Here is a 21065-nt window from a genome sequence, read left to right on the forward strand (position 1 = left end):
AGAGTCCCCGCTATGACGTCACACGCGAGAGGGCGCCACTCCAAGATCTCGAGGCCAATAGGCACTGGACTTTGACCTCCAATGTAGTGCCTGTGTGCGACTTCTCCTGTGCGTGATTAAACAATGAAAATTCACAGCGCACATGTAAAATTAAAGTGAGCTGCAAGTCGCCATAACTCTCATCGACCCTTTAGTATAAAGGCGCCCGATCTCGCGTCGTTGATGATAATGACGCGATACCCCCCCCCCCACTCTGCGACGCATTTACTCGAGTTCCCCCCGTGGGAAGATGCGGGCGGCTTTTTTAAAATATGAAGCATTTCTTAGCGAACCTTTGGTACTTTGAGCGTTTCTATCTACGTATCTATCTGTCTATCTATCTATCTATCTGCCTACGTCTAGGTGCTCTCATGATCGCCTCCTTAGCTTGGCGTAGACCAAAATTGGCATGGGAGGGTAAGACGACTTGACGAATATGACTGTCTGGTCATGACATGTATAACATGAAAATGCTGTCGCCTACAGCTCGGACCGGAGATCCAAATCCGGACTTTCCAGAGGGCCCGCGATTTGGCGGAGGGGCTCGCTCTTCCTGTCCCCACGTGGGTGCGGCCCGCAGCCGACCCTCCCTCTTGAGGGGAATAGGCTCCTCAGGACAATTTATAAATAAATTTCATTGACTGACTGACTGACCGACTGTCGCGTACGTCGTCAAACCCTTTCTTCGAGACATGTGTGGCGCATACCCGTTTACCACGGGCTGCGGTGTACGGGTATACGCCACAGGTGATTGACAGTTTAATCTACCCAGGAACGGCGAGAACAGACATTGGTAATTTAAATGAGAGAGCGTTAAGAAAAACCGACATCGGCAGCGTTCACGCAATGAATGGAAAGAATAAGGATTAGGATCCCAGCAGGAATCGAACCCAAGCATTCTGCGTGGCAATCAGGTATTCTACCACAGAGCCACGCTAGGTCTATAGACTGGTTTGGAAAAACAGCCTATGCAGGCATAATTTCTGTGCAACATCAATTGTGTTTGTGGTGATGGCCTAATTTTACAAGAAAGCAATAACCCCTACATACTACTTATGTACTACATATGCATTCCCACGATACAGGCGTCATACCAAATAATCGTCTGTATTTCCAGTGTTGGCTCCGCTTTTATAGCAGTCTAATAAACATTGCATTCGTATTCCTATGATTCAGCATTATATATTCAAGCATTGCTTGACCCCAGTGGAATAGATGAACGAAGGTTACATGCGATATTCACATGATTCCACCATGCAGTGCACTTAGTTTCGATAATACTGACGTATGTACTCTAACGTGAGAGCTGACGTTACGTCGCACCATAAGTTACCCTTTAAACGACAGTGCTGTCGACGTGCCTGGTAACCACGATGTGCACATACCTACTACACTTACAAAAGCACGCCGATCGACCTTTTACCCTTGGCTCAAAGCCATAAAGTGCAGCATAGAAGTACTCGCTGACTGCTTCGCATGAAACCGATTTCCACAACGCGTGGGGTCTGCCGAATTTTTTCTGTCCATCATTATTCTATACTCAAATACTTGAAAACTTCATATAATTAATTCTTGGACAATCATTAAGTGTGGGTACGAGTCATTGGAGAGGGAAGAACAACAACGAACACAGATAGAAAAGAACACGCTGTTCCAATTCAAGTGGAGTATTGTAATGTATATTGCGTGCACTTTGTTATTTCTCCTCGGGATCGCATTATGACGGGTTTTATTGATGCAGCTTCGTAACTGTGCCTGCGCAGGATGAGTTCTTCTACGTGCTTGGGCACACTACAATGACTCCGGCCGAGATTTGCGGCATAGTCTTCCCAGACGAGTGTCCACCCAGCGGTGTCCTTAACTGGACAGTCCCGTTGCCAGCGAGGCCCAAGCCCCCCGTGACGCCCGTGCCGCTGCCAAAGGTCTGTATAGAACTTTTGTGGCATATGGGCAGAGGCTGTACGCGAAAATGCACTTAAGAGACCAACCTGAAGCAGAGATTACGGTCGACATATACAAGGGGTCCTAAATATCACGCAGAACGGTTTAAAAAAAGAGGAACGTCGTTACGCGAAGCACACCAAGTGCATATTGTTCCCAGTATGCTGTAGTCGGCACTACATAGTTTTTTTTTCGTTGATAACGTTTAGTTAATTAGTCCTAATTATGCTTGCAAGTCAACATATACTAAGGTAACCATTAAAATGTCAATGAGGCATATGTAGGCATGTCCCAGATGACTTCCAACTGCGCTATTTTTACCAACGTACTAATTGCGTGCTCACTTTTATGGCCAATAAGGAAAGCATGCGAAAACTGAAAAATGACCCGTGACTAGACTGCTGCGCGCATCAGGAAGCAGCGCCCTCAAAAATGATCACTGTGAGGTAGCAAGTCAAGACTACGCTCTCACCTTTTGCGGGTGAGAGCGTAGTCACGTGTTATTTTTCATAACGAGGCGAAAACAGCGCAGAATTGACGAGGACGGATAGAGGGAAGACAGGGCCCTCTGTCCGCCCTCGTAAAGTGTTTTCGCCTTGTTGTGATCAACCAACTAGCCCGAGATGTGTTGTTCCATTTTATTTTTCATACATCGTGTGCTTCATTTATAAGTGGGAAAAAATGAGAACGTAATTAGCATGTTGGTGAAAATTGCACACTTGGATGTCATTTGAACATGCAAATATATGCCTCATTGACATTTTATTGATTACGGGAGTATTTTTCGTGTTGGAAACATAATTAGGACTAATTAGGTAAACCTCACTAACGAAACGTTAGTTGTGGCTGCCACAGTATACTGGAACAACACGCACTAGCTATGCTTCGCGTAACGACGTTGCTGTTTTTTTAAAATCGTTCCGCGTGATTTTTGGGAGGACTTGTGTAAGTCGCCTCATAAGGGAAAGCGCCGCAACAGACGACGCACGAAAAAACAAGGACGAGAGATTAAAATGTCGAACTTTATGTACACCCGCTATCACATAGCATCAGAAAGGTAGCCGGAAGTTACGATATAAAGGTGGTGTTTTCGGCCAAGGACAAAATCGGAGGAGTATGCACGTTGGTTAACCAAAAACGTGACGGACTGAGCAGTGTACAAAAGGAATGTAGCATTAAACACAAGCTCCAGTTTGTTGAATGTGCAAATAATGTGGTGTATAGCATTCCTCTGACGTGTGGACATGTATATGTGGGGCACACTGGCAGATGCATTAACACGAGGCTAAGGGAGCATATGTCGAGTCTGAAAGGTCGCCCCAGTACACATTTAGCACTGCATTGCAATGAGTGCTCATGTTCGCCTTGTTTTGATAGCACTACTTTGGAGTACAGGCATCGGAACCGAACATCAAGGGAAATAATGGAGGCCTATCACATTGTCAGGCTGAAGGAAAAGTGTGTTAGTCACCCATCTATTGCCCTGCTTTAGAAGGAAATTTCGCTCTTGTCTGCTGTTCAATAAGCATGTGATAATATGCGCAATGTGCGCAATTCAAATCAAGTTTTGTGATCGGAGTGCGCAGTTCCGAGGGTTGTTAAGAGAACGTTTTTTCAAAAAATGAACCAGTTGTTAGACTGCGCTCGTGTGTGTGTCTCTTCTGTGTCCCCGTGTGCCTGCGCAAATATTTCAAGATGAACATACTGCGCATCACTAATGCGCATCCGCGCCTATTCAATCATTACACGTGTCCAATACATCCTCTCTCGCGGAACAACCAATTAAACATGAGATAACTACAAACATTCGCCACAGCTTATGGCACTTGACTAAAGTTTGTCATAGCATAATCGTTGTGGAGGCCGCGTGGTACGCGTCGACCTTCTCGGATCTGGCCGCAATGAGATGCCCGGCGAAGAATTGCAGCCGCTTGATGGTAGCGTTGATTCCTGGGGTGTTTCTGGAGATGTCGCTTCAGCTGCTTCCGCACTTGGCTCTGAGGGTGGGGCAGGATCAGGTGAACAGGAGTTCGTACCTGTCGGACTCTCGTCGTGGTCATCACTGTCGCTACTACACCGCTGTTCCGTCTTAAGTAGATGTCTGCGGTTTCGCCGCAGCACGCGATGATCTTGAGTTTTTACCAGGTAGGATCGTGGAGCAGTTTCAGCGACCGCCTTCGCTTTTTGTGACCAGCCCGCGGCATTCTGAAGGCGGACCGTTGTGCACCTGCGTAGTATTCCCAAAGGCCTTCCAGCTTTTTCTTGGTGGTGCTTCGTCACATTCGTCCGAGACAGCCTGCGAAAGTCAGGAAGGTTAGAACGAAGTATCCTTCTTTGCAAAAGTTCGCCTGGTGAATGCCCGCCTTCTAGAGGTGCTGATCGATAGGCTAAAAGACCCAGCCCTCCCTCGTCACTAGGGTCTTTTTCAGGATCCGCTTTATAATTTGCACACCCTTTTCCGCCAAGCCGTTGGAGTTCGGATAACGGGTCTCGAGGTTACATGCTTTAAGTCATATTTTTTGGCAAACATGGGAAATTCATGGCTCGAAAACTGGGGTCCATTATCCATGCATACTTCTACTGTTACGCCGTACCTGGCGAACATGGCGCTGCGATAGTGGTTGCTGCGGTTGTGTCTTCCAGCTTTCCGCCCTCGGAAAAATTTGAAAAGGAGTCATAGGCAACCATTTACAACGTTCTAGCATAAGAAAAGATATCAACTCCGACCCTGTACTAGGCACATTTGGGAACTTTTCGCATTAGTAGTGGTTCCTGTGGCTGCCGGTGGGCGTATTTTCTGCACGTTGCGCAGCTTTCTTCTACGCCGCGATGTGGACGTTCAACCAGGGCCAAAATACAAGCGTTCGAGCCCTCTCTTTACACTTCTGCATCCCATGGTGGCCAGCATGAACTCTTTTCAGCATGCTTTGTCGCGTACTCCTCGGCATTACAGCTTTAGGACCCTTTATTATCACTCCATTAACGGCAGATAGTTCTTTCGAAAATGGTTTGAGTTCACCTGTTACCGGTTGTCCACTTGCAAACTTGTCATTACCGACTGTAGGTAGTCGCCTCGAGATGTTTGCAGCTGTAGCAGCCGCTGCGTTCCCGGCGTTACCATGCAGCCCAAAGACTGAACCGCATGAACCTCGACGTCATTTTCAGGGCCAACTTTGTCTCCGGCCGGATACGCTGTCGACCGTGACAACATGTCGGCGAAAACCAGCTGGCACTGCAAGACAAAGTCATACTTCTCACACAGCCAAAACCTCTCACAGCCAAAACATATCGCCAGGGCTTCTTTTTTGATTTGCGCATAGTTTTTTTAAAAAGACCCGTGATGCATATGCTACAGGCCGCCATTCCCCAAGTAGCTTCGTAATAACGCTGCACCGACACCGTTCTTCGATGCACCGCAGCTTGTCTTAGTTTTCCTCTGGGGATCAAAGATTGCAAGCAGGGGGGCGGTGGTCAAACGTTGCGTTAAATTTTTCCACTCTTGCGCATGGTTCGTTGTCCATTGAAACTCTGAACGAGACTTGATAAGCTCGCGTAAAAGTGTCGTTCTCTCGGATAGTCGCGGCACGAATTTTCCCAAGTTTACTCAGGTAAACTGTGGAACATACTCAATGTTCTTATGAATAGAAAAGAGAGGCGCGACGCAGTTGAAAAAAATAGTTTGAACGGTAGATTGCTGGTAGAGGAAGATTTGGCAAATGCCTTCAATGACTTTTTTGTACACAGAGACGTTGACCCCAATCCCACCATGCCGCAAAACATGTGCATTGCACCAAACGCACACTTGATATTTTTCCAGCCAGTCATGGCTTCGGATGTATGTTTTGTTTACTTAAAACTCAAAACATCTCGCAGCTGTGATGCTCGCGGTCTACAGATTAACCCTATAAAGTTTGTTACATATGACATAGCAGCTGTCTTGGCACACATTTATAATCTGTATAATTCAACAGGTATATTTCCCGAAAATATAAAGGTCGAAAAGGTAGCAGTGTTATTTAAAAATGGTGAGAAGTTAGATATAAAAAACTATCGCCGCATATCAATCCTGCCTGTTTTTTCAAAAGATCTTGAAAAAAACACTTCTAATACAGGTTTCTTCCTTCTGTGAAAAACACAAGATATTTTCAAATTCTCACTATGGGTTTCGTAAGAACAGATCCACTGAACTAGCTCTTCTTGGTCAAAAAGAATATATATTACAGAACTTCGAACATAGGCTATTAACATTAGGCATCTTTGCTGATTTTACACAGGACTATGATCACATTAATCACAAATTTCTACTCTACGAGCTAGACAAATATGGCATTAGAAGCGTTCCTCTTCAACTACCCAAATCCTATCTTAGTAACAGACGCCAGTTTGTGTCTGTAGGCAAATAATGCCTCCACAATCAAAGACATATTTTGCGTAGTCCCACAGAGCAGCATCCTTAGCCCGTTGCTCTTCAGTTTGTACGCTAATGATATTATCTCCGTATCCGAAAAAACAAAATTTATAATTTACGCAGATGACACGAGTGTTTTCATTTCATCCAGTTCTTACAATAGTTTATTTACCATGGCAAATGATTTCCTGTGCAGTTTGTCCCATTGGTCTGCAGAAAACTGTTTAACGGTAAATACTATAAAAACAAAAGCTGTAATCTTTCACTCCAAAGGCGTAAGCCTTCCTTGAGATCAAACATTAGTGTATAGCTATACAAATATAGAACTTGTGCGTTCTGTAAATGTACTAGGGGTACACTTTACAAATACTATGCAATGGGACGACCATGTATGCTTGGTACTCCAAAAACTTTACCGCATAACAGGTATTTTAGGTCGCTACCGATACACTTTACCCGTTCCTGTAAAATTGCTCATTTATAATGCTTTATTTGTATCTCACATTCATTATGGGCATCTAGTACGGGGCACCACGACTCAGTTTAACTTATATAAATTATTTCGTATGCAGAAGAAAATACGTGTCGTCGCTAACGTACCGTATCTGGCTCATACCGAACACCTGTTTGAGAAACACCACATTACTAAAGTCCATAACATCTACAAAACTAGACTCTTGCGCGAATACTATATTAGTGCTAAACGCAACAATACCTTACTAGAAGAACTTGCAAACCTATCTGTCAATTTATACCGCTATAGCACTCGTACTCCAGAAGTGTGGAAGGTTCCGCACTTTAGAACGAACTATGCTTACGAAATGCTATGTAACAATCTCCCTAGACTACTTAACTCATACAACAGAGCAGGCTATCATTTACAGCACTTAACATTGCCAGAATTTAAAATGTTAAAGCGCTCCCCGGTCCAGAGTGTTTTCTGGAAGTTAATGTGTGATATGTGTTTTCTTTGTTTTCATACATATTGCTACGGTCATTCTGTCGGCGTGAGGTACTCCTGAAATAGGCGGGCCGATGACCGCTGTTGTGACCAGTGGCCGCTGGAGGAAACGCTGATGGGGAATCATACCGTGAGGTCGCCTCCCTCTGTCGACGACAAAACCGAGCTATATGCCCGGCGACACCGCAACGGTAACACACAGGGGATTGGCGGTACACATTGTGCTCCTGGAAAGCATTGCCATTGCGCTGACGTGGTGGTGGCACAAACGTATCTTCGTTCGGGTCTTGATAGTTGTTGGCCGGCTGGCGGGGGTAACTGAATCGGTGTTCGTAGCTCGGCACCGGGAAGTTATTGCGCTGTGGCCTCAGTGGTGAGCCCGACCTGTAGTTGTAGTCATCAACGCCTGCTGCGGCAATTGACACGTGATGGTGAGAGGGATGAACACGGGTGTAGCTTCGTGCGGCGTCAGGCGAGCATATCGAGTGAGCTCTTCTCGAACGATTTCACGTATTGTCGACGCGAGATCAAACGGCGTGTGTTCGTCAACACTCGCAACGGTGGTTACATTCGGTAGGCGACCGAACTTGGGAGTGATACGCCGCATCTTGAGGGTCTCGAATGTGCGACAGTGGCGTATGACGTCGGTTACTGTGCCAAGGCTCTCTTTGCCGATGAGGAACTGGTATACATCCTCGGCAATGCCCTTCAGTAGGTGGCCAACTTTGTCCTCCTCTGGCATGGAAGGGTTGACGATCTTGCAGAGCTTCAAGATAGCCTCGATATAGGTCGTGCACGTCTCTCCCGGGATCTGGGGCCTCTGCAGCAGCGTTTGTTCCGCTTGTTTTCTCTTTGCTATGGAATCTCCGAAGCACTCCCTTATTTCGGACACGAAGCGATCCCATGACGTGAGGGCATCCTCGTGGTTCTCATACCAGACGAGCGCTTTGTCTGTCAAAAAGAATACTACATTGGACAGCTGGGTCGCCGCGTCCCACTGGTAGTACTTGCTCACCCGTTTGTAGTGTGTGAGCCAGTCGTCAACATCCTCGCCAGATTTTCCACCGAATGTGCGAGGCACTATCATGTCCTGACGCAACCAGGGACCAGGCGCGCCCGAAGCTGGCACTAGCGGTGCTGCTGGGACTGGTGCAAGGCCTGCAGCTGCGGGGATCCGGTTCTCGTCTTCGCCGTGAGACATGTCAACCGCCAGTAGTAACGGGGGCAGTCCAGCAAAGCGGCGGCTTCGGCGTAGATCGGGCGCTTGCAGAGTCGTGTTGCTCGGTTGATTACCCAGCACCTCCACCACAAAACTGTTACGGTTGAGGGAAGGTTGACTGTGTTTATTTACAGGATGAGAATGAGACACGGCAGTCAGACGCAAAGATGGAGTCCTCAGGCCGCACCAGACCACTTCGTCTTCCTCCTCCACATGCCCGGCTCATACCACAGCCCGGCTCATACCGTAGCAATATGTTATGAAGTACATATCTATTGTGTTCCCGATTTATCTGAGTAGTGTAATCCGTTGTGCAAATGTTTTTTTTGTTGTTGTTTCGTTTTTCCCGATTCATTGCATAACTGCCATACTTTATAGTCACTTTATTAGTGTAATATACAAAGTGTATTATGTCCTTTACCATGTGTAGCCATATTGTGCTAAGGGGGTGAGGACTCCCTCAAGCCGCGTTTTTGCGCAAGTGTTGACGATTGGGCGAGTTCATTCGTCGTACTTGAACTGGTATAGCGATATTTGTAAATGCAGCGCATGCGTACAGATTCATTACGGTGGTGCGTGCCCCGCGTCGTCTGCTACTTCTATGCGCCAGCTCTCGGCGTACGCTCATCCTTACTGCTTTTGTTTTCGATGTTAAAAGCAAGTGATAACTCTGCCTTCCGCTTGTTGAATAGGCAGCTATCTTATTGTCGGAAGGTCAATCTTGGTATATATGTTGGCTGCATGATGCTTCAATTGCCTTGTCTGTTATCAGTAGAGGCCACCTGCTGTAGCAGTGTGTGAAAAATGTATAACTGGCTTGCGCAAGCCCTTGGTGCTGTTTTTCTTGCACAAGTTGAATTTCTTTTTTCCATAGAAAAGAGTATGAACGTTTACCAACACAACAGCTTTGCTTCCTTCAAAAGTCTTGTGGCTAGTCCTTGCCCCATATGTCCTCTGTCGCAAAAGTATAATCAACGAGATGTCTCCTTCAAGTTTACCTTCAGGTATCGTTCTGTGCACGCCTTATGTCATTGAGCGCATGTGTTGTTGTAACAGAATAATGTTGTTCTAAAAAATAGTCGATCTTAGGAGCTTCTGCGCATGATGCCTCAGCGAGCCTAGAAACCAGTCCAGTTAAACCTTGCGAAAGAGTGCAGCAATAAACAAATGCGGATATTTGTTTTTTCTGCCTGTTGAATGCAGAGCGGCGGCTAGATAAATCGCACCTGGAAAAAACGAAACCGCTTTCTAGCGCTTTCAAGGAATTGCCTGGCGCATGGGCGGAGAAGTAGCAGACGACGCCGGGCGCGCGCAGCCCTTACAAGTGTATGCGCATGCGCTGCATTTACAAATCTCGCCGCTAGTCAGCGCCTCGCGGGCTATCAGCCACGCATTCGCGTGTTCCCTCTAAGAGTGGACCGTACTGTACTTAACAGCTCGGGGGGTCCATGCACACCCTTAGCGAACCATCTTTCTTCTTTGCCAGAATTAAAGGGCTGACCCAGTCGGTTGGTTCCTTCGCTTGAACAATTATGCCGGCACGTACCATTCTTTCAAGTTCCTTTTAGAGCCTGTTCTAGCGCCACCGGAACTCGTCGAGCTGTTTGCCCGAGGTTTCAAGACCATGCAGTAGGCCTGCTGCAAGCAACCGAGGCCTTCGAAGACGTGTCTGAACCTTTCGAGAAGTCCGTCGCTTTCAGTCTTGTCTACGATGCACACACTACGCTTGACTACTCCCAAAGCTTCACTTGCTTCAAGCCCGAGTATGGCCTGCCCGCCATTTTTCACGGCAAAAAAAAACCTGACCGCAGCAGTAGTATTTCCGAGCTTTACTTCCTGCGTACACGTTCCAAAACAAGATATGGTACCACGAATATATGCCCGCAGGACCGAGTTCGTTGGTTTCAACTCTTTTGCTCCACGCAGTGTTTGGTAAATGAACATGGGAAACAAGGTTGCTTGCAATCCGGTGTCCACTTAAGCCTTAGCTCGCAGTTGCTACCTTCAGCCTTAACCATCCAATCCCTTTCGCGTCTTGCTGTTGTGATCTCGAGGATTTCAAAGTCCTGGTCTTGCTGACTTCGCTTACTGCAGCTGACGCACAACAACTTGCAAAGTGGTTAGGCTTGTGACACAATTGACATTTCTTTCCAAAGGCTGGGCGTTGTTTGGGTTTGTGCCAGCGGTTGCACCTGCCACAGCGACGTTGTTCTTTCGTTTGTTTTCCTCCTTTTGAGGGGGACGGGCGCCTTGAGACCGCATCGACACTGTCTTCGCCTTTACGCCATACTTCGTTTCGCTGTGCTACCGTCTCCGCTGCCGTGCACATTTCCTCTGCTTTTTGCAGTGTCAACTTGTCCCGCAGCATTTTCTCGCGTAGTCTAGGATTGTGCGTGCCAAATACGATTTGGTCCCTTATCATTGATTTTTGCAACGTGCCAAAGTTACACTGTGCTGCCTGTTCTTTCAAGTGGCGAACGAATTTTTCAAATGGTTCCCCTTCAGCTTGCTTTCTTGAACGGAACACATAGCTCTCGTGCACTTCGTTGCTAACTTCGGCGCAATAGGCATTAAATTTTCTCGCCACAGTGCTGTAGTCGTTCTTGTCCTCGTTTGGCCCGAACTGGAAGTTGTTGAAGACGTCCAACTCGTCGTCACCGGCAATGCTCAGCAGTAGCGCTGCCTTCGATGCTTCCGTTTTCGGCTGGTCCGTTGCCGTCGTCGCCTGCAGAAATAACTCAAACTTCTGCTTAAACCGCTTCCAGTTTTCCGTGACGTTACCCGTCAGCTGCAATGGCTCCGGAGCCTTCAGGAGATCCATTACGTAACAGACGCAGGAACGATTTCCCCTGGCGTCAAGGGAACACTTCTGACACCATGTATGGCTTATGCCTCGGGCATAGGGACGACGCTTACAGCATCATGGTCAGTGCAAAAATAACGACGACGTTTATTGAGCCACAGATTATAAAGGCAATGCGCAGTAGGCAATGAACCTACTGCGCAATCACTGATGCGCATCCGCACCGTTTCAATTAGTACACGTGTCCGATACGGTTGTGTTTTTCTCCAACTTCGACGAACATCTCCAGCGCCTCGAATCCGTACTTCAAGCAATCAAAGACTCCGGGCTCACCATGAAGCCAGAAATGTGCCGCTTCGCGTACGAGGATCTCTTGTTTTTGGGTCACGTGATCAGCAAGACCGGAGTGCGCCCAGACCCGCAGAAAACAGCTGCCATCGTCGCTTTCCCGCCACCCACCGACAAGAAGGCCGTGCGCCGATTTCTCGGCTTGTGCGCCTATTACAGACGCTTCGTCAAAGACTTTTAACGAATCGCCGAGCCACTAACGCAGCTCATGAAGTCCGACGTCGAAGTCAGGTGGCAAACAGCGTAAGTCGAAGCATTCCAAGAACTGAAACGACGCCTGCAGACGCCTGCGATACTTGCCCATTTCGACGAATACGTCGATACGGAGATTCAGACCGATGAAAGCAGCGTAGGGTTCGGCGCCGTCCTTGTGCAGCGGACGGACGGACTGGAAAGGGTTATCAGTTATGCTAGCCGGTCGCTGTCTATGGCAGAGACCAACTATTCCACAACAGAAAAGAAGTGCCTCGCCATCTGGGCTACGTCAAAGTTTCGCCCCTACCTCTACGGCAGGCGCTTCAAAGTTGTGAGCGACCATCACGCCTTGTGTTTGCTGGCTAACTTGAAGGACCCTTCAGGTCTCCTCGCACGGTGTCCAAGTCCGGAAGGAAACACTCTGATGCCGACTGCTTGTCTCGTGCCCCCGCCGACCCACCACCGCCCGATGACCAGGATGATGACAGCTTTTTCGGAGCCATAAGTGACGACGATTAGAACTTGTTGTTGGACGAGTTGGTGAGTACTTAACACCGTCGTTTAGCGCTAAAGAAAGACACATTTGAGAGACAGGACAGGCGCCACTAACAACTGGTTTATTGCGAGGGTTGCACTGGAATGAATAGATCACTGGTGCACAGACGTGACGAGCACGTAACAAGGCGTCACCACTTCCCAGGGTACAGGCATGTGGCATCAAAAAGCCTTATCTCGTTTCTATACAAGCAGATAGACGTGTCGCTAACATAGTACCTTTTTTTCTTTATGTGATACGCCTCCCAAAGTTCACGGGCTGATTTGTTCCAGCTTCTTCCTAGAATCTTGGCCTCTCAAAATATCGGCTCACACATGCGTTTTCGGCAGTGGAACGAAAGATGTGCCCCGTCTACTTTCTTTAGATTTTGCGCATGCTCTCTTAACCGGTCATTAGGGCGTCGGCCTGTTTGCCCCATGTACGACTTATCGCAAGACAGCGGTATGTCATGCACCACTCCTTGTACGCATTTCACAAAGGGCGAGGCATGCTTCTTTGAGCACCCTTTCTTCTTGCTGCCCATCTTTGTTGTGCGAGGGCACAGCTGTGCAAGCGCGCTAGGCACCGAAAAAACAAGCGGAACCCGATGCCCATTGGCAACCTTCTTCAGGTTGTGCGAAACCTTGTGTTGTTCTTGTTCTGCGCTAAAAAATGTAACAGGGGGACGACACAGGAACACAGACGTGCGCAAACTTTCAACTGTTTATTTGCGATCAAAGCACGTCAATATATACACAGACATGAAAGGACAAGGAGCAGATACAAACGTGACGTAGAACATGAAAAGGCGTGAAAAATGGGGGAGGGTGCAAATCTACAGATTTCATGAAGACGCGTGTGTATTTACGTGATGGTTGTCTATGAAATTAAAAGCGGGCTTTCCCAGAACCACAGAAGAGAGCTTACGTATGTTGATTGATCATTTTTTTTGCATGAAGTAGGCCTCCATGATTTCTCGCCCTTTTTTAACACGAAAGTGTTTTATGCCGGGGTCCACCAAGATCTCAGTGACGTATTTCCGTCACGGAAATGACGTCGAAAAAATATACACAATCAGATGACAAAGAAAAAAAGGTACCGTCAACGGGCATCGAACCCACGACCGCTCGGTCCGCTACAACAGATGCCGGGCACGCTATCCACTGCGCCACGGTCTTTAGACTCTGGAGGCTTTACGAACGCGCCTTTTATATCTACCACTCTGCCGGTCGGCTGGGTGGTGTTGACCTCTGGGAGTGGTAAGGTAAAGTAATTCGTCATTGCTGTGGCCTCCATGACTAGCACCTGCAACGCGTTACGCGTCCGTCTCATTCGGCGCGTTTTCAATAGAAGTTTACATTTGTCAACGCCTTAGCACACCGCGAGGTGGCGACCTTTGCCCAAGCGTCGGCCTCGCTCAGCATCACGCCAATACAAACCAAAAATAGCTCTGCGACGCGCGCCTGCCTCACCTGGCTGTATCACCACGTTCCAAGCTCACGCGCTCGCCCCGACAAAAATTGCGGCCGGGCTACCGGGGCGGCACGACACGCTTTGCGTTTCCCTCTAGTCCGACCGTGGTGTTCAATCACATTTTAACATGCCGCGGGATGGCGACCAAGTTCTGCGTTCAATATGCGACGCTCTTCTGGCTATCACACCTCGTTCTCTGATTACGCTTTCACCGTTAACTACTACAGCTACCACAAGGGTTTGTTTAACCATTTAACATGGACGTTAGTCGTTGGGATGGAGATGTACCACCAATCATAAAAGTGGGTGCATACACGTTAAACGGGGCCATTAGCGGCCAGACATCAATATACATTGTGCAAACTCTCTTATATCAATGTACAGTAAGCATTCAGTTACTTCTGTAAGGGCACGCTTTACTTTCGTGTTATTCCGATTCCTATGACGGAGGGATCAACCGTGTTTTTCGATTTGCTGTGTTCCAAAACCTTGGTGTCGCTGAACATAGGCTTACACCCGCAACGTGCGCAGTGCGCTGCTAAGTGCCCTGGAGACTGTAGCATTTCAGTCGCGTATCTATGTTCTCTTAATCTGATATTTAAGCATCGTCCCGTCTGTCCAATATATGATCTTTCGCACGTGAGGGGGATCTTATAAACTGCGTTGTCCACACAATTCACATACCGGTTAGCATGCCTTATCCTGCAGCTGTTGCTGAAAAGCGAGGCACAAAAGTTGTGTTTTCAGCGCCTTTGAAATTGAAGGGGCTCTGCAAAAAAGTCAATTCCGAAAGAGAAAAACCATCTAGCAACAGCTGCAGGACAAGGCATGCTAACCGGTATGTGAATTGTGTGGACAACGTAGTTTATAAGATCCCCCTCACGTGCGAAAGATCATATATTCGACAGACGGGACGATGCTTAAATATCAGATTAAGAGAACATAGATACGCGACTGAAATGCTACAGTCTCCAGGGCACTTAGCAGCGCACTGCGCACGTTGCGGGTGTAAGCCTATGTTCAGCGACACCAAGGTTTTGGAACACAGCAAATCGACAAAAGGGCGAGAAATCATGGAGACCTACTTCATGCAAAAAAAATGATCAATCAACATACGTAAGCTCTCCTTCTGTGGTTCTGGGAAAGCCCGCTTTTAATTTCATAGACAACCATCACGTAAATACACACGCGTCTTCATGAAATCTGTAGATTTGCACCCTCCCCCATTTTTCACGCCTTTTCATGTTCTACGTCACGTTTGTATCTGCTTCTTGTCCTTTCATGTCTGTGTATATATTGACGTGCTTTGATCGCAAATAAACCGTTGAAAGTTTGCGCACGTCTGTGTTCCTGTGTCGTCCCCCTGTTACATTTTTTAGCGCAGAACAAGAACAATGCAGTACCAACTAGCCCCCATTGAATCCTTATTGAAACCTTGTGTACATACGTCACAACTTGAGGTTTCTTCCCCGGTGCTCCCACATCCGCTGTTTTCCGCTTGGCGCTGCCCTTCAGTCTTCGGAGTAGGGCCTCAGCCACCGCCACCAAGACTGGCCCAGGGAAACCCGCGGACAATAGTCTTTCCAATTGTTTCACGACGGCCACTTCTACTACATGTGAGCACGACTTTCGCAAGGCCGATTCCAGGCAGGATATAGCGATGCCCCTCTTAACAAGCTTTGAGTGGGCAGAGTCATAGGGTAACAGTTTCTTTCGTGCCCTATGGGGAAGACATCCAACATGTGTGACTCTTACAAAAGCGCAAATTATGATCTAAAAACTGCAACGTGTTACTTTGGGGCAGCTCCCGCGTGAAAGATAAGCCCTTTCCTTTCCATGCTGTTTAAAAAGGTTGATCACTACGTCCACCCGGTTTCGGTACGCCTGTGCTACTGTCGCTTAAAATAACCAAAAAATCATCCTTCTATCTAAAAACGTTTTTAACCTCATGGCTTAGAACCAAAAATCATCCTCGATGAAGACGCGAACCAAAATCATCGATGATCGATGAAATATCGATGAAAATCATCGATAGAACCAAAATCATCGATGAAGACGCGAAGAACAAACCGAAATGAGCATGCGCAGCATGCTCATTTCGGTTTGTTGTTCGCGTCTTCATCGAAATAAAGTCAGTTGTTAGTCCAACATCCTACCTGTTCCTGTCTCTTTTTCCTGGCTCAGTTTCTTCTCTTTTCTTTAGTGCTGCTGGCATTTCCTTACGAAGAATTAGTGAATGCTAGCGAGAAAAATGTTGCATAAAATTGGCGCCACGCATGAGCCGATGCAAACTCCCTTGTCTTGCAAAAATTGTTGCTCATTAAAAGAAATAAAAGTGTTCTTGAGGTAAACGTCTAAAAGCGTTAAAAATCACAGCATATGCACGGAGTGAATGATGATGAGTGGGCGAAGCTGCGGAGGTTCATCGGTAAACCGTGAATCTTCCGTGAATTCTGCCCACTACATCATCACCGACGTGAGATCGGGCGCGTTTTTACTAAAGGTTCGATGAGTTATGACGACTTGCAGCTCACTTTAATTTTACATGTACGCTGTGAATTTTCATTGTTTAGAAAACCATTGCTTTACAAAAATCTGGCGTCTTTCGTTCAGCAGCTGGCGTCTTTTCGTTTTGCTTTAGAAACATCTGGCGTTCTTTCGTTTTGCTTTTACAAAACATCTGGCGTCTTTCGTTGGTTTATTTCATCAATCAACGGCGTTTTGAACAAAATTTTTATTGTTTAATCACGCACAGGAGAAATCTCACCAGGCACTACCTTGGAGGTAAACAATGGCTGCTAATGGGAATGAGAGACAGAAGAAGTCGGCTTTTAGCTAACACTTACACTTCTACTTCTACTAACGTTTCCTACTGGAACATGCCAATGGCTGCTAATGGGGAATGAGAGACAGAAGAATTCGGCTTTTAGTTAACGCGCACGCTGCGAATTTTTTATTGTTCAACAACGCACAGGAAAAATCCCCCACCGGCACCACCTTGGAGGTCAAAGCGTAAGACTTGTTACGGACTACGACTACTACTACACACGACGACGACGACGACTACGAGGGACGAACGGGTGCCGCCTTAAGGAGCTTCGCCCCTAAAAATTATCTACCGTGAGACCTGCGGTGTTTTCAAGGGACTTACACCATTTGCTGCTATGCACGCTCGCACGGCATTAAAGAGGTGGCCATGGGGGACGGAATAGAATAACTCTTCGAGATCAATAGAAAAGGCTTTACTCGAGCGCTCGTTAACTTGAAGGAACTTTACAACATCATCAAAATTTCGGGTATAGAAGGGATCCTTTATCTGGAGGCTGGTAAGTGTACGTAAAAGGAATTGACTAACATTTTGTTGCCAGGTGCCTCGCTCACTTACCATCGTCCTCAACGGCACTTACGGTTCGTGCGTTTTTGCACTGAAAAAGACTGTCAACGTGTTACCTTTATTTTCCTTTATTTATTTAGCTAGTTTTTCGAGATTTAAACTTTTGCAAAGTTTCGCTACGTTAGCTTTTGCTTTTGACACACTCGTCTTGATGAGAGCGAAGTTTTTGTTTAATGCCTGAATGGCTTTCCCCTTGTGGTAACAGAATAAACCCGCCGTCTTTATCGGACTGTAGCAAGCACAAATCATTTTCTATAAAATACGCTACCACATTACCTAGGCGCTTTTTCGTGTGGAAGCTTGTATTTCCATGAGTAGCCTTCAGAAGGCTGTCTACACCTTCTAGCAGGCACTGCTCCTGGCTCTCACTGGGATTTTTCTTTGCGATGTTTCGGTTGGACGCTGCAAGTTCATGAGCGGGAATACTGGGTTCTAAACTGTATTTAGGACGCTTCTTCAACAAGCTGCCAATGTTTTCAGGAATGGCGTCGTCTCTTATTACAAATAAACTATCTCTAGAAACACGATTTTTCATTTGCTTCGAATAATCAAGGAAATGCCTAAGATATGCTTCCCACAAAGATTAGGCTTTTTGATGTCACATGCCTGTAGCCTGATAAGTGGTGACGCCTTGCTACGTGCTTGTCACGTCTGCGCACCAGTGTGCTATTTATTTCATTGCTATCCTTGCAATAAACCAGTTGTTAGTAGCGCCTGTCCTGTCTCTCACATGTGTCTGTCTTTCTTTAGCTCTAAACCACGATGTTAAGCGACGACGACTTCGCCGAACTACAGCGAGCCGACCCGGAACTGAAGGGTCTAGTGAAATACCTGGAGGGCAGGACGATCGTTGTCCCAAAATTATTCAGGCGAGGATTTTTTGTTCAAGTACCCTAAAGGCCTGGGTAGGCATTACATAGGGGAGTTATAACACAATAAAGCTGTTACAATTACAGTGTACAAATTGAATAACAAATACAAACGATTGATACAAATAAATATAAATATGCACATACGCTATACATATGTAGAAATACTATTACTTAACAGAACAGGGATGCTACGCGGAGAAAATAAAGAAAGTACTACTAAAAAGAAAAAAAGAACTGGACAACAAAAACCGGAAGGAAAATTTTCGCAGTGTTCAAAGAACAAGAAAGGAATGCGAACAAAAGGATAATTCCCGTTCATTGAAATTCCGTGTAAAAAGAACAGCGACAATAAGTACAACAAAACAGATATGCACAAGAACAACATTAGCGTTCATTAAAATAACTTTTAAGTTCATTCATGAAATCTTCATGATTCTGAGAAGAGACGACGTCGGCAGGTAGCTTGTTCCAGTGATGTATTGCGAGAAGGAGGGGGGATTTATTCAAGAAGTTTGTTCCAGCAAAAACGGGTTGTGCTTTAAAGGGGTGATCAAGGCGCGGAAAGATACGATAGGCGGCCCTGATGTGGCATGCGCGGAACGATGATGTTGAGTGATAATGTTTGTGGAAATGAGATAGAAGTGCTCTGATTGTTCTATATTATAGGGTGCTTAGATTCAGAGTTTTTTTTGTGTGTGTGGGTTAGTTATGCTTGATGTTCGTGAATAAGCTTTGGTAATGAAGCGGGTTGCTTTATTTTGAATCCCTTCGAGTTTGCTGATGCGATAAGACTGATGCGGGTTTCAAGTAAAAGATGCATATTCTAGTTTTGCGCGAACCAGTGTCGCATAGGCCAATAATTTAGTATACTTGTTTGCCAAGTAAAGGTTACGCCTGATAAAGCCAAGGGTTTTGCATGCACTGCTACAGATTGCTTCGATGTGATCACTCCATGAAACGTTAGAGGATGAATGAACTCCCAAGTATTTTATTGTATGCGCACGCGCAATGACTGTGTCACTTATCGAATAATGATTAAGCTTGGGATTAGGCACTCTAGTGAAGGCTACAGCCTTAGTTTTCGAAATATTCATCTCCATTTGCCACTGTTTACACCAATCTTCAATTTTCGCATTGGCAGATTGCAAAGCATCACTATCAGAAGTGGCAATTATTCGTCTATAAATTACGCAGTCATCTGCGAATAATCTAACTCTAGATAAAATGTTATTGCTAATGTCCAATACATATACCAGGAATAAAATAGGCCCCAATACAGAGCTCTGAGGCACCCCTGGTTTGACCAGTGACCGTGAGGAAGAAAATTCATTGGCAGTTACAAATTGGTACCTGTTATTTAAGAAATTCCTTATGCAATTCACAACCTGAATATGTATATTAAAATAGCGAAGCTTAAGTAATAAACGGTTATGAACTACCTCATCGAACGCCTTGGCGAAGTCGATAAATATGGCATCTATTTGCGATGAGTCATTAACAGCTCATCATTTCCCTCAGGCATCATTTTCCTTGAAAAAAAAAATTGGCCGCGCATCTGCGTGCTTCGCTGCAAATGTCGTCTAAAGACGATAGAAGAGGCGCTGCGTGAGATATGGACGCCATTTGGCAATACGTCGGGAAACAGGAGTGCTGTGTTGCGGGCTGGTAGTCCCGGCGCAGCAGCAGGCGAAGACCGGCGGTGACCAACGCGACCGGCGGGGACGGCAGCCAGCCCGAACGCGCGGTTTGGCGCGAAGCGCTGAAGCAGAAGAAACGTCCGCACTCAACAAGTACTCTCCACGCACTCTTATTTACACGTCGCGCCGGTAAAACAGGAATGCCAGAGCGGCGCCCCATGGCATTCGTACAGTGCAATACAGAACCGAAACCGAAACACAACAATGAACTCCTGCAGAGGCCACGGAGGAAGGCAAGTTTCAACGCAGCTTAAGAAACTAGGGTCTTTAGAATTACGTATGTATGCGTTTTCTATTAAAGGAACACACCACCTAATACTTACCTAGTGATGTTGCACCTCAGATATGCGTAATGTTTGCTTTTTGATCGACAATGTACACAAGTATGAACCTAGTGAGCCGTTAAAGATGGCTGGCCCTTGGGCAAGTGGTTCAACTTTGGCCGAGTGGCTGAATTGAGTGACGTGCCGACAAACAGAAAGACAGACCAAAATTTCTCCGTTTAAGTATCCCAAGAAAGACTATCGTCTTTAAAAACAACGTCCCCGTAAAGAAGAATTTCTCTCCAGCACGAGCCAGCTACCTTATCGCTGTACCTTCGGGACTGCGACCAGAAATTCTGCATACCCTGCGCGACGACCCGAAGGCTGGACACATCGGACTTTCCCGCACGCTCGCACGAGTACAGGAAAAGTACTACTGGCCGCGCCTTGCCGCCGACGTCACTCGTTACGTAAGGACGTGCCGAGACTGTCAGCGACAGAAGACACCGCCAACAAGACCTGCAGGCTTCCTTCAGTCGACCAAGCCTCCTCGGCGACCATTCCAGCAGATCAGGATGGACCTCCTGTTCCCAACGTCGACTTACGGAAATAAATAAATCGTTGGGGCTACCGACTACCTCACCCGCTACGGCGAAACAAAAGCCCTGCCCAAAGGCAGTGCCGCTGAGGTAGCAAAGCTCTTCGTTGAGAGCATCGTCCTTCGACACGGCGCCGCAGAGGTTCTCATCACCGACAGAGGTACGGCGTTTACGGCTGACCTAACTCAGGCGATCTTGGAATGCAGCCACACAAGCCGCCACCGGACCACCGCGTACCACCCACAGACCAACGACCTGACCGAGCGTCTAAATAAGACCATCGCCGACATGCTGGCAATATAATTCGACGTCGAACAC

At 46.8% G+C, this 21065-nt stretch overlaps 1 protein-coding gene across 1 annotated transcript in view; it reads left to right on the forward strand.

Annotated features, from left to right (window-relative positions):
• Positions 1–21065, forward strand: part of LOC119395570 (sphingomyelin phosphodiesterase) — a 661730-nt gene that overhangs the window by 138566 nt on the left and 502099 nt on the right. The window contains exon 3 of the mRNA XM_037662549.2: positions 1803–1961. Coding sequence (XP_037518477.2) covers positions 1803–1961 — 159 coding nt within the window. The remainder of the gene's footprint in view (positions 1–1802; positions 1962–21065) is intronic.

Source organism: Rhipicephalus sanguineus, chromosome 6 (genome assembly GCF_013339695.2).
Source record: "Rhipicephalus sanguineus isolate Rsan-2018 chromosome 6, BIME_Rsan_1.4, whole genome shotgun sequence".
Classification (NCBI taxonomy): Eukaryota; Metazoa; Arthropoda; class Arachnida; order Ixodida; family Ixodidae; genus Rhipicephalus; species Rhipicephalus sanguineus.